The following is a 12,785-nucleotide window of genomic DNA, read 5'->3' as shown; positions in this document are numbered from 1 at the left end:
GCGGCTCTATGGCAGAGCGCGAGCTGCAAAGGAGTGAGTGTGTGACGTCACCCAGGTGAATACCCAAAGACACACGCACACAAAAACACGCAGAAGTGAGAGTAATGGTAAGGGGATAGGATGTACAGTGGTTTGATCATTATGGCTAAACAATATATCCACAGATGGAGAATTTCTAATGCCAGACCGCTTTTTTCCTGCCTTCATGAATTAATTAGGCCTATTAAATTTCAAGAAAGCGCTAAATGTATAAAGACAAAAAAAAGCCTTACATATTTAAGGTTACATTCAAGTATTATTTTCGAAATAGACCTCTGACGTTTTTTGTTGATTTTTCGTTTATTTATTTATTCATTATTGGTATTTTATTTATTCAGATTTGTTTTCCATAAAAGTTATATGCTCAAGTGTTAATTTGTATTGTTTATATATTCAACTGGATGTAATGGCCAGAACTTGTTTCTAAATAAATATTTGTTGTTCTTTTTAAAACAAGTGAGACTAATGGTTTTGCATTGTCTGCAGCATGCACACTACACACAAATAGAGCTCAGGATATAAAATGCTTTGTATCTGTTAATTTCTGTTTACATTTTAGGCTTTGGTACTGGCCGGACTGAACTGACAACATTGGAAACCTGATATTTCACATTGGAAAACCGCTTCTCTTAGGTAATGTTCCTTATTTATGAGAGGGGAAGGGGTAGTGCAGAACAAGGGACAGTGGTTAAAGTTAAAGTCACCTTTTTAGACTATTACTTGAGTAAAAGTCTTAAAGTATGTGACATTTGAGTATCAATATTAATTTTATGATATTGAATGTCTTTAAGTAGGCCTACTTAAAATAAAAGTACAGGTAATTACTGGGATAAAACAAGCAGTCATAATTCTGAGGACTATAAGGTGTATTTCTTCTTAAAATATACGCCACCTTAAAAATGGCGTGTACAAAACACTTGAAGAAAACAAGGTTTTTTTCACAACCTTAAGGATTTAAAGAACAAAATCTAATTTTTCTTTCCCTCTCATTCCTTTTCTCATCCATCCCTACCTCCCTCCTTCCTCCCTTCCTCCCTTCTCTATTTGTAGTAAGTAACTAAGATGCTTACTGGCAGTTTTTTTTATTATTCAGGAAATGTAATGCAGTACAAGTGAAAGATGCCAGAAATAAAAATCCTATAGTAAAGTGCAGATACTCCCAAAAATGCAGTACTATAACAAAGCATTATTACTTTGTTACATTACACCACTGACTGGGGATACACTCCAAATAGTTTTTCTACACTGGGGAGGGAATGGGGTTTTTTGATTTTTTTGGCCAAAACTTGCAAGTGGGTTTGAAAGGAATGTTTTCTTTAAAAATCTCCAAAATATTACCATTTATCATAGCCAGAAACTGGGAAATGCAGTTATTTAGTCACACTGTTAGCCTGATAAAGCACAGTCTCTCACTGTATCATGTATAATGCTTCAGTCCTAAAAATCCTTGTCCTGAACTTGACATTGTTCCAGAAAACATGAGTTTTTGTAACACAAATGTGTATGCAGCAGTTGCACTTTGCGCCTTATTGACACACAACAAATTTTCCTAGCAGCATGTATAAACAAAAGACTATGGCAGGAGAACCAGCAAACCAGGAAATCAATGCAATGTGCAGGTACACAACCGGTCTGGTCTCTCTCCTTTCATCTGTTACACACAGGTTTCGAGGGTTTGTGGGCTGATTGAAACAGCCCTGCATTTCCATACTGGCCCTGCCCACATCACCTCCACACAAGGCAATGCACACACAGATCCATGTGGTGCTGAGTCATCAGCTCCCACCCACCAAAACTGTATGACTATAAGAGAGAATGGAGCGGTAAATTTAGACAGCCTGTCTCAACTCGTAAAGAGCTATTTATAGCTCCAAAAAGGGCACAACAATGACGTATAGCTTAGGTGACCGGGTTTGAATGCTGATGGAGATTATTGAGTAAGACTATGGACTTACTCATCACCCCGTCACCACCACTAGCATTCAAAGTATGGGACAACAACTGAAGGACAATAGATTTTGCTACAAAAAAAATCCCCATTTGGAAAACTTTTGCAATACATTGCAGTCAAGTAGATCACACAAAAGTCTATTTGTGGTTGCCACAAAAAGTAGTATTACTCATTCAAAAGATTAACCATGCTAGCCAGGTGTAACAAGCACACATATTGTTCATTTAAAAATAAACTTAAATCATGAGATGAAAGTCAGATTTCCCATTGCGTGTTGCATCAAGGCTCTGAGAAGTAAACAGTTGCTCTGGAGAAGATAACTTACTGCCTATGAATAAGATACTTTTTTTTCTATAAAATATGGCAACCTTTTATCAGCTACATGGAGAATCTCTCATCCCATATGACTGAATGATGGCCTCCATGATCTTCCTATTTTCACCACGCTAGTATTATACCAGCATGCTATCGTGGTCTGTGTCTGTCAAATCTTTCCCCCTTTCATTGTATAGTTGTACTTAATTTTATTGGTTACATGTTTATGTGAATTGTTATGCACTAATTTATTTTATTATCATTTTTGAGTTACTTGTAATGTAAATTGGGGTTTCTGTAATGTCATTTGTAAACTAAAATGAAATATAATAGTAATAATAATATTAATGACCTAAAGTCATGGCTAAAATCTAGTCAAGTGTATGACTATATTTGACTCTTGAAATCTGATGAGTGTTTGTATTTTATGTTTATATTTTACGTTTTATGTACTGTTGTCCTTTTTACATATATTAAGTACTCCTATGAAGTTTTCTCTGTTGTATGTACAGTTCTATTTTTCCTGTTTTAATGTGTTGTGTTCTATAATTGTCATGATACCTGCCTAAGGACCACAGGTTGAAAATCAGCCGAGCTGGCTAAACTGGCACATTAGCACATTTATAGAAAATGTCCACATTTAAAAAAAACCAACAAAAAACCAAAGAAACCCCGACACACACGTTAAGGCCCACAACAGAAAAATGTGCCTTTTTCCATTACTTCCACTTCCTGGAAAATTCTCTATATTCACTGCTGACCTCATGCTGCACTAGTAGTTGTAAATAAAATTTCCATCCCAATAAAACTATCATGGACTTTCGATCAGTAATCCCAGCCTGCCACTCCTGTCAAATAAACCTGCCTCTGGCTTTCTCAACTGATATCCAGCAGATTTGCACTTGAGTAACCCCTCCCTGTGTTTTGTCCAGCCCTGCATTCTGGTTCAACAGGAACTGCATGAAATTGGGGAAGCAAGATTTTCTTCTCAACAGGAGCAAGCAAGAAATATTTGGTCACTATTACCACGCTCTGAAGGAAGAAATGTAGGACAGAGGGGGTGCATAGTTTTCTGAAGTAAAGTGACAGTAACAAAGTTCACTGCTCAGTGACACAAAATTACCCCATGTCGGTTGAAAGTTAAAATTAGAGGCATTGCTGTTGGCTGTAACTAACTTGAGTTAGTTCACCGTGAAAGAGATAAACCTGACTGTTTTGAGACTTTGTAAGAACACTAGTACACTGTAAAATCTGACAAATTCATTTTACTATAAAAAAAAATCTAGGGAACCAATTGCCTTAAAAATGTTAGTGAATTTAACTATTGGTCTAAATTTATGCTTACTCAATATGTTATATGTAATTTTAAGTTTACTTAAAATTTAGACATATTTAATTAATTTTGTTAAGTTGTTGCAACTTGAAAATGACAAGTTGCAAATTTTCTAAGTTTTAGCAACTTCAGTAAACCAAACTGTGCTACATATCTGTATTCTTGATCATGACAATACTCTGTGTCATGATCAAGCTAAATCAGACTAACTTAATTTACTAAAGTTGTTAACACTTATAGATAATTTCACTTGTCATTTTTACGTTGCAACAACTTCACAAAATTAAGTAAATAAAGTATTTTTTTAAGCAAACTTTACACTTTGCTATAGAGTAAACAAATTTAGACAATAGTTATATTTACTTACATCTTATCAAGGTAATCGGTTTCCAAGATTATTTTAGCAAGTCAACTTGTCAGATTTTACAGTCTAGCATGACATGACACAGCATATTGTTTAAAACCACTGGCTTCATATTTGCTGTGTGAATTAGACTCATATTTGGGCAGGGGACCCAGACGGTTCCTGTTGTGACGGCCATTTCTACCATCCCAGCAGTGCCAGGGCAAACATCACGATGAGTAATGAGGGGAACAGACACAGGGAGGGAGGGATGAAAAGCAATCTCTAAAAAAGGGAAAGAAACAGTCCTTTCATCAGGAGTCATGCCGCAGACTAAATCTGCTTTTCTCTAACTGTCCTTGTTTACATCTCCTTTTCTTTTTTCAGCTGTTTTCAGTTCCTCGCCTTTCACAGCCTTCTTTTCTTTCACACATGCCTTTTCATGTTCCAAGACAGATAACCGTGTGTTTGTAGACAAAGAAGTTCAACAGGTTCTTCCTTCAAATGGCCTCGAGGTAAACCAGACCAGTATTTAGACAGATATAGGGTTGGCTTCGCACATACATGTCAACATACTGGTGGTAAAACATTTGGCAAGACATGGTTTGTTATCTCTAAAAGCAGCATAACCTTCCTCTTTTAGACACAGTAATTTCCCTCTCAAGTGTTGATAAAAAAATGCCAAAAGGACATCTACAAGTGTTTAAACTATTGTACCACCAACCACAACAGCAGATAACACGCTGAGCTGGAATATCAGCGGGACTCCGGTACATCCTGTTGTGTTGATTATTTTTGTCTGTCATTCATACTTATCCTCTATTGTCTAACATATTCTCCATGAATTAGTTTGTGTATAGCAGCATTAGACAAAAACAAAGATCAGGTGGAACACTTCCTGTTACTTAACTAATGAACCCTGACTGAGTGGAATATTTTCAAGTTATTTGACATATTCAATGCATAACAATGACAGCACAAAACAACTGATTACCTGTGTGATTACCCCAAACAGTGAACAAAATAACTGCGGGACGTTTGTGTAAAACAAGCCATTTGGATGAATTTTGAGCAGATTATTTCCTGTGAATACTATATCCGACATGAGCTTTCTGAGCTTTTCAAGTCTGGAGCTGCTCCATAGTTGCAGATGACGCTGAATGCAGCCAGGGTAATGTACTGAATATACAGATACACTTTCTGTTTCAACACCAAGGATACTACAACAGAATAAAGCTAATTTTGGTATAAAAATAGAAAACAATCAGTCCGTGGGTCCACAGAGTCAGTCTCCCATTAATTGTCTATGGAAGAGCTCAACACTTTAAACTTGATGAAATCAAAAGTTTAAGACTTACTTCCCTTGTTTCTGGCATTGAGAGAGAGTAGCTCATGTTCGCAATTATATTAATTGAACTTTTCAAAACTATGGAAACAACACTCTGAAATTATTTATTTAAGTGGTGTTCCTTTTTGATGGTGGTCAAGACACCCAGGTTTTGGTCGAACATATTCTACATCTAGAAAATAACATGTCCCCCTCTAACAACCCTCTCCTCAGTGTTTGGTGATGTGGACGACTTTGGGTCTATAGCATGGTAAGTTGCTGACTTGCATTTACCAGTTTCATGTAGGCCACTCTGGAAAAAAGGCCCCTTTGACTTTCAAACATAGGTTTTACTGTTTGATTGTGAAACACAGTAAAAATGTTGGCCAGTTGTTGTTAAATCTCACATCATCCTTTGACTTTTCTTTATCAATTTTCTCTTTTGATTCCACATTGTTTTGCCTATTGGAGATTTGCAATACAAGCACTGTATCTCTATCTGATGTGGATTTGAAACTTTTCATGTGCGCAAGGAGAAGATGTCCTTTCACTATTTTTAGAGGTCCTTTTCTTACAATTCGCCGAGACCACAGAAATTGAAGGCTATTGATTCAACCCTGCCGGCGGTTATCTAATCACTCTCTGCGTCTCTGGTTCCCTGGCTACTAAGGCAAAGGTTTTGTGAATGTATTTTGCATGTGTGAGAGACCATGTGACCAAGTTCATGCTCAAGACAAGAAGTGGAACAAGGTGTCTTTAACTTTCAGGTGCTTTAAGAAAACTTTCCCTGCTTACGACGCCTTTCTCACTTCTCTCTCTGTCTGTACTTCAAGTGAGTATTGGGTCACTGACACTCCTGGGATCATGTATCTAGAGCAACCCCAATCTTCCTATTTTCTGTTCTGCCTACTTTCTGACTGACATGCAATCACTTCATCTTTACTCATCTAATTGGGAATGATCTCTTGGTCTTGATCTCTGTATCCAGTAACAGTGTCCTCAGCAAATGCTCCCCTCGGCTCCCTTTCTTTTTTTATTATCAGTACAGACAGCCTTTTAAAATTATTAATGAGCAAATCAAATACCAGTTTTGAATGCTCAAAGGACATTTACTGGCTGATAAACTGAAGCCACATCCCTTTTCTTTTCTTTAGTGAGCTCTCATGTTGGGCCTGTTTTGGTTAATTCGCCATCATTAATATTGCAGATGTTAAAAAAGAAATAGGTCAAAATGTTTTGTGCTGTTTCTTTGTCTTTAAATATTCATGCTAGCACTGCTTTCCTGGTTGCGGTCCATCGCTGTCGGACTGGGTTGTTTTGGCTTCGTGGAACTCTTTGGTATAACTAATTAACTTATCTGAGATGGCTTGCATTATGCAGCAGTCTGGGAAGTGAATAGGGTGAAAAGAAGGGCTCATTATCGATCTCTTCTTTCAGTGGATGGAAATGTGTTTAATATTTGCCCAAGTTACATCTGCAACAGGGCAACGGTTACCAGTAATGATGCATAATCCTCTGGACAATACAAATATGTCACTTTAATTTGACCTAAAATCAGAGTGCTTCCATGAGCTGATTATGAGACAATGGGCCTCTGGGCACAGATATGCAAATGGCCCCACCACCTCTCCTGCACAGGAGCAAGACACTCAGAATTTGTAGTGGTTTTGCATCTTTGTGTAGTCGCTATGCATCTTTCTTGCAGTATCTGTGGTCATTTTGTGTTTCCTTGTGGTAGTTTTGCATCTGTTTGCAGTTTCTTTTTATCTCTCTGTCATTTGAGTCTCTTCCTGATTGGTATGTGTTAAATTAGTTTCATTTTACAAGTGAAGGCCACAGGGCCCCCTGACTATTTGGGCCCCCAAACCAGTGAGGTGTAGGCCCATTCAGGAATCTATTTATAGTGACTCTTTTGGGTTAATCATAGTAGTGATAATTAATGTAATGCAGAATTGCCATATTGTGATCTACAATGACAATATAAAAATAAGATGGCTTAACAAATAGAGTATTTCTTGTTTAGAGTGGGGGCATCATAGGCTTTTGATATAAAACTGAAAAATGTGCTGACAAGAGAGGACATCATAGTAGGCTGGCACACTTAATAGATGATGTAGGCTACATCAAAGGACACATGGCAGTGGATGGACACAACACTGATTGTTGCAGGATGTAAACTGGGACTTTCTGACTCTGCAACAGCTTGAAGTGACTTTCTCTCCCTTGACTTTTACATGACATAACCTCATCAAACCATCAACAAATAAATAAATTAATTATATATAGTAGATTTTCCCTTTCTTGTTGTCTGTTTGAAGCAACACATGTGTGCAATACAAGGTTTATACTCACAGTTCTATTAATTTCCCAGTAATAATGAAAAACAGAGCTACCTGAACTTGTAGTGCATATCATGCACAAGTATATTTGGTCTGAAAGTGAAAATTTCACTTTTCTAACTGTATCTAATTTATCAATCTTGTTTTAACTGTGTAAACTCAACAACCCCAGCATCAAGTGTATACTGCCGGACAAACAGAAATATGCAGGAGGAGCTCTCAAGTTCAATTTAGCTGAGATCTACTGTATATGGCTTGACACACTGCTGCCCTCTGCTGGATGAGAAACGCACTTAACTGAACTGTTTGCCAATGCAACAAACAATGGAAACATAAACATGCCGTCTATTATGCACTTATTTCAGCATTATCCTGGTATTTTACGATTTTGTAAGACAATTGACTTAATTACTTTATAAAGCCATTTTGAGTGTGCTTCATTTTTGTACTAAATTGTATATTTTAATATCATGTAGATATAGGGGTGGAGTTGAAAGATGGAAAATGTGCAGAACTTGTGATAAAATAGTCATGCTTATACAAAATGCTGACATCAGTTTACCAAACAACTTAACCTTTATGACATATTCTTAACAAAAAGGGAACACTGTGCTCCACAAAGACAGTGAAAATGTAGAAGATACTGTATTGGAATTGACATCACTAAGCAGGAGTTCATGTTTAAGTGTAAAGAAAAAAAATCATGTGTAAGAAAAGGCAAAACAGCTCTGTGACAGCACACAAAGTATACTTTTTAAAGGAGTTTATTTCTATATGTATCTATATACATAAACATTTACAATGCACTATATGCAAGAGGTACAATCCATAATAACACTATACGTATGGCAGATAAGAAACAGGTAGAAAAGCTGAACAGGACATGATGAGCAAAAGTGTGCTTCAGAAATAATGTAGTTTGATGGGTTAAAGATCACATGTAGCACAGCTGTATTCCAAATGGAGCAGATAATGCCTTTAGGTAGGTTATTTAAAGAGACAAATCATCCCAAAATCAAAATGGCATATTTTTACACTTCCCTGTAAAGCTATTAATCAATCTAGTTTTGGTGTGACTTGCTGAGTGTTATTGATATCACCCGCAGAGAAGTCTGCCTTCTCTCTAATGTAATGGAACTATATGGCACAAATAAATAAATCTGAGAAACCTAACAGCAATGTCTCTTTCTAGACCTGATTACTCAAACTAATCCACAGACCTTGTTCCCAGCAGTTTCATACAGGAACTATTTTCTGTCTACCAAGCTACACCTTGTGAGTGAGTAGATGCATACTTCCTTCTGCACTGTGTTGTGTTGTTGGGTGTATTGCAATTCATACCAAACTAATCTAGTCTGTAACACAGCACTATCAGGAAGGACAAGGGAAAATATGTATTTCTGATTTCAAGGTGAACTGTCTCTTTAAGAGAAACTACAGACACGAGATTATGTTAAAACAGTCGAGAAGAGTGAAACTCCAGTGTTACACTACTGCTGAAGACATGGGCGGCTCAGATGACTCTTAACACTGGCAGTTTATAGATCATATGACAATGGCTTTTTTTTTCCCAGACGTTTCCATAAAGTGTGATTTTGTCCAGCAGTGTATATACAGCATGAAAAAAGGAATTAATAAAAAATGGCACAATAGTATTTTCTTATGTTACTGGACTGTAACTGAACTGTTCAAAATACTAGAAGGTTAAGGTATATAAGAGTAGATAAAAAGCTAATGTTATCAAGGTCTCTTCTGGAGACATGTACAGTACTTTGATGATATAAAGACAAACAAGGAGTACAATTTCATTTCAGGCACATTCATCATTAACGGCAAATTTCACTGCATTCAACTGGAAGAAATAAATTGGCACTTCAGAACTGTATGGCATTTTTTTCTTCAAAAACATACAGATTCGAATACAAAGTATCTTTGAAAGCATCCATCATTAAAAATACTGTCGAGTGGTTGTCATGCTGAGGGTCATTCTGTAGCTTTTTAGCTTCAATATAATAGTAAAACTCCACAAGAAATATAATGTACACACACTGGGATGATTAAAATGACCTCTAACTCAGAACATCATGTAACACCATTTTCTATACAAACAATTCCTATAATTCACTGCAATATCTGCAGCGTATATTTCACAATATATATTCAGAATACCAGATATTTCTCTAAAACGGTGACCAATGTTTTCCCTTTAACTAGCTGTGAATACTACTACAGAGCAGCGATTGTTTGATTTGAACACCCACTGTCTGGCATATAAAAAATGAAGGATGTAGGTTCTTCTGCAGAACCAAAAGAGTGGTGGGATTAGCCTTGTAAAAAGGTGAAACAGAGGGAATAAAATTATCTTTATATAAAGAATTTGATGTATCCAAGCTTCTCCTAAAAGGTAGAGGCTAAAGTGAGTTTTCATATGATCTCCAACAAGTGGTTTCCACTTCTCCTTTCCACATAGTGTCGTCCCCCATGTTTACCTTCCTACCATTGGGTGGCAGCCTTGTCTTATGGTTACATTCTCACACGATATTCCACAACAGGTCAGATGTGATGATTTCTTACTGACGGTCTGAGTTCAGAAGCAGCAGGTAGCTATGTTGTGCTCCACAGAGGAGTTTGTAGCAGTCACAGACAGCAGGACTTTTTTGTTTCATTGAGCAGGTGCTATAAAACAGTAGCCTCCTCCATGGCATTCACCCATCTGAAAAAACACAAGAAAAGCAACAAGAGAAATTTAAAACAACACACCACTTATTTTTACAGGACAAGGTCACTTTACTCGTCCCAGACTTCTGCTTTTGCCATGCTGACAGGTTCTCATAAAAAGATACTACTGGTTGCATTATGGTTAATGAGGGATCAACTTTTTTTCAGAGCTTGACTCATAGGAAGGTTTATAGGTCAGGATACCTCTGCTTTTCCCAAACACTGTGGAAATGCAACACTAATTTGTTAAAACTGCTGCACAGCAGTTTGGCCATTTGGGTGCCCTATGCGTGTTGCTTCGAAATTTTTTACACTGTAGAAATCCACAGAATAATGACAGGGAAGTGAAGTTTTGGTCAATGAGGTAGAGAGAAACAGAGCATGATAGCTGATCTGAAAATCTTTTTGTAACTTAATGACCCTGACCTATAATTCAAATTTATTATTCCAAGCAATTACACATATCATTTTTCCTATAACGTTCGAATGCTGCTTATTGTAATTTTGCTTGTTAGTGCATCTTAATGTGTATATGGCGGTGGCACTAAGAGTATTACCAACAAACCATTACACATGATAAATAAAGGATCTCCAAACCTATTTGTCTTTTCTATTTCTGGATTATATTACTGTATACTTTGTTAACTTCTTTTTATGATTTATATTTTTCCTCTCTAATTTTTTCCCCTTTTGTTCCCTTCCTCCTCCTGCCAAGTTCTTTGTAACTTCTACTTTCTAAACTGCTATAAAATGATGTTGTGCAAATTATAATCACGTGGATACTGTATATTTTAACCTGGCACTGATATAAATATTTAGGAGTTTAATCAACCTAATGCTTATATATCAGGCGATAATAAGTTTGAGAAAGATGCAAACTGACCAGGACATTTCACAGGTGACAAATCATGTAATGGAGACACTGTCTATGTCAGTGTAGTTCAGCATTTCAGCATTTCTCTACTGTAATTTCTTGTCATTTATCAACTGATTTATACAAAGACACTAATATATCTGTCATAAGCTAATACTGACTGATGTATCGACTTGGTTGACTTGTTGATCTGTCTCCTGTAAACTGGATTTGCTTGTTTTCTACTGTACATGTCTATAAAAATATGCACTCAACACTATCTCAACTCTTTGTACAAGGCGAAACCTGTAAAAATGAAGCTGACAGTAAGTAACAAGCTGATCCAAATAAATTGTTAAAAGCCATTATGATAATCGGTGCCTTTTGTACAAGTCAGATTAAGCTGAAAGAGATAAACAAAACAAATGCCTTTCAACAAAAAAGCATTAGCTGTCAGCTTGACTGGTTACTGACACTATGCCACTATACCAAGAATGCCAAAAACAGCCACATATTCATCATGCCCAAGCATATTTTTATCCGTCACAGATACGGACTCTAATGCTGTCAGATTAACACTTTTCAGAAAACATCCCAGCATTACAGAACCTACATACAGATAGAATAAACAACTAATGAATACAAAAGCTGGTATGACACCTTGGAATTAAAACAAAGCAGTGTTTTATGTCCTGAAAAACAGACACAATCTTTACAAATGAACTAAAGGTCCAAATCAGGAATACTCAACTTGCTTTGCCTCGGGCCACTGTTGCAAAATGACAGTTTTTTTAAGGATTTGTAGACATTAGGTAAGTATGGTGCTAGGGATTTCCCAGTCGTAAATTCCAAGTGTAATGCCCCAAGTCATATTTCCAACCCCACGTGGCAGCAGAACCTCAACATCCTTAACCTGAAAATTCAAGATGGCTTCTTTATGAACCAACTGTGGTTGTGATATATTGTTAGTAGCACTTCCGTCTCAATCGTTTCCCATTAAAACAATCGCACACACAGTCCTGTCCATCTTCTATCTGTGGACTTGTTGCTACGCTGCTGTTACTAACTATAGCTAAAAATGGCTAGAACAGATATTGTTAACAACATCTTGGTTTTCCCAAGATGTGGAACTTGAACTGGAATGTGGTCAGCTAGGGTGTGACATCATTCCCAGCTCCGACCGCCGACTTCCGAGGTAAAGTGGAATGCAACGTAAGCCTGGACATCAAGGGGAAGCTCCCCTGGCACCTTTTCTTGACAAGCAAACTCTGTTTTAATGCTTTTTTTCCATGCACCCTAACACCTTATTTACATTCAAAGCACCAAAAAAAAAAAAAAAATTCAGGTCATACAGTAGTGTAAAGGAAAGTGCACTTAAGGAGGCACAAAGCTGCATACACAGGCATTTTGTCCTCGCTGTCTGCTACGCATTCCACACATGTTGACACACAAACACACACACACATTTACACACTAGCAGATCCCTGGTGGTCTAGTGGTTAGGATTCGGTGCTCTCACCGCCGCGGCCCGGGTTCAATTCCCGGTCAGGGAACACAGTTTTACCAT

The 12,785-nt window shown here is 37.1% G+C and overlaps 1 protein-coding gene and 1 non-coding gene across 3 annotated transcripts in view; one reads left to right on the top strand and one right to left on the bottom strand.

Annotated features, from left to right (window-relative positions):
• Positions 1–9,963: 9,963 nt before the first annotated feature.
• The window catches only part of fgd5a (FYVE, RhoGEF and PH domain containing 5a), a 41,871-nt gene continuing 39,049 nt past the window's right edge, over positions 9,964–12,785 (bottom strand). For both annotated transcript variants that reach the window (XM_042502685.1, XM_042502694.1), the window contains exon 21: positions 9,964–10,360. In XM_042502685.1, coding sequence (XP_042358619.1) covers positions 10,324–10,360 — 37 coding nt within the window. In that variant the 3' untranslated portion in view covers positions 9,964–10,323. The remainder of the gene's footprint in view (positions 10,361–12,785) is intronic.
• trnae-cuc lies at positions 12,700–12,771 on the top strand. The gene has a single exon. It is a non-coding gene; the product is annotated as a tRNA-Glu (tRNA).

This window comes from Plectropomus leopardus, chromosome 2 (assembly GCF_008729295.1).
Source record: "Plectropomus leopardus isolate mb chromosome 2, YSFRI_Pleo_2.0, whole genome shotgun sequence".
Classification (NCBI taxonomy): Eukaryota; Metazoa; Chordata; class Actinopteri; order Perciformes; family Serranidae; genus Plectropomus; species Plectropomus leopardus.
Note: the sequence above shows the minus strand (reverse complement) of the source record. Positions and strands in the feature narration are given on the sequence as shown.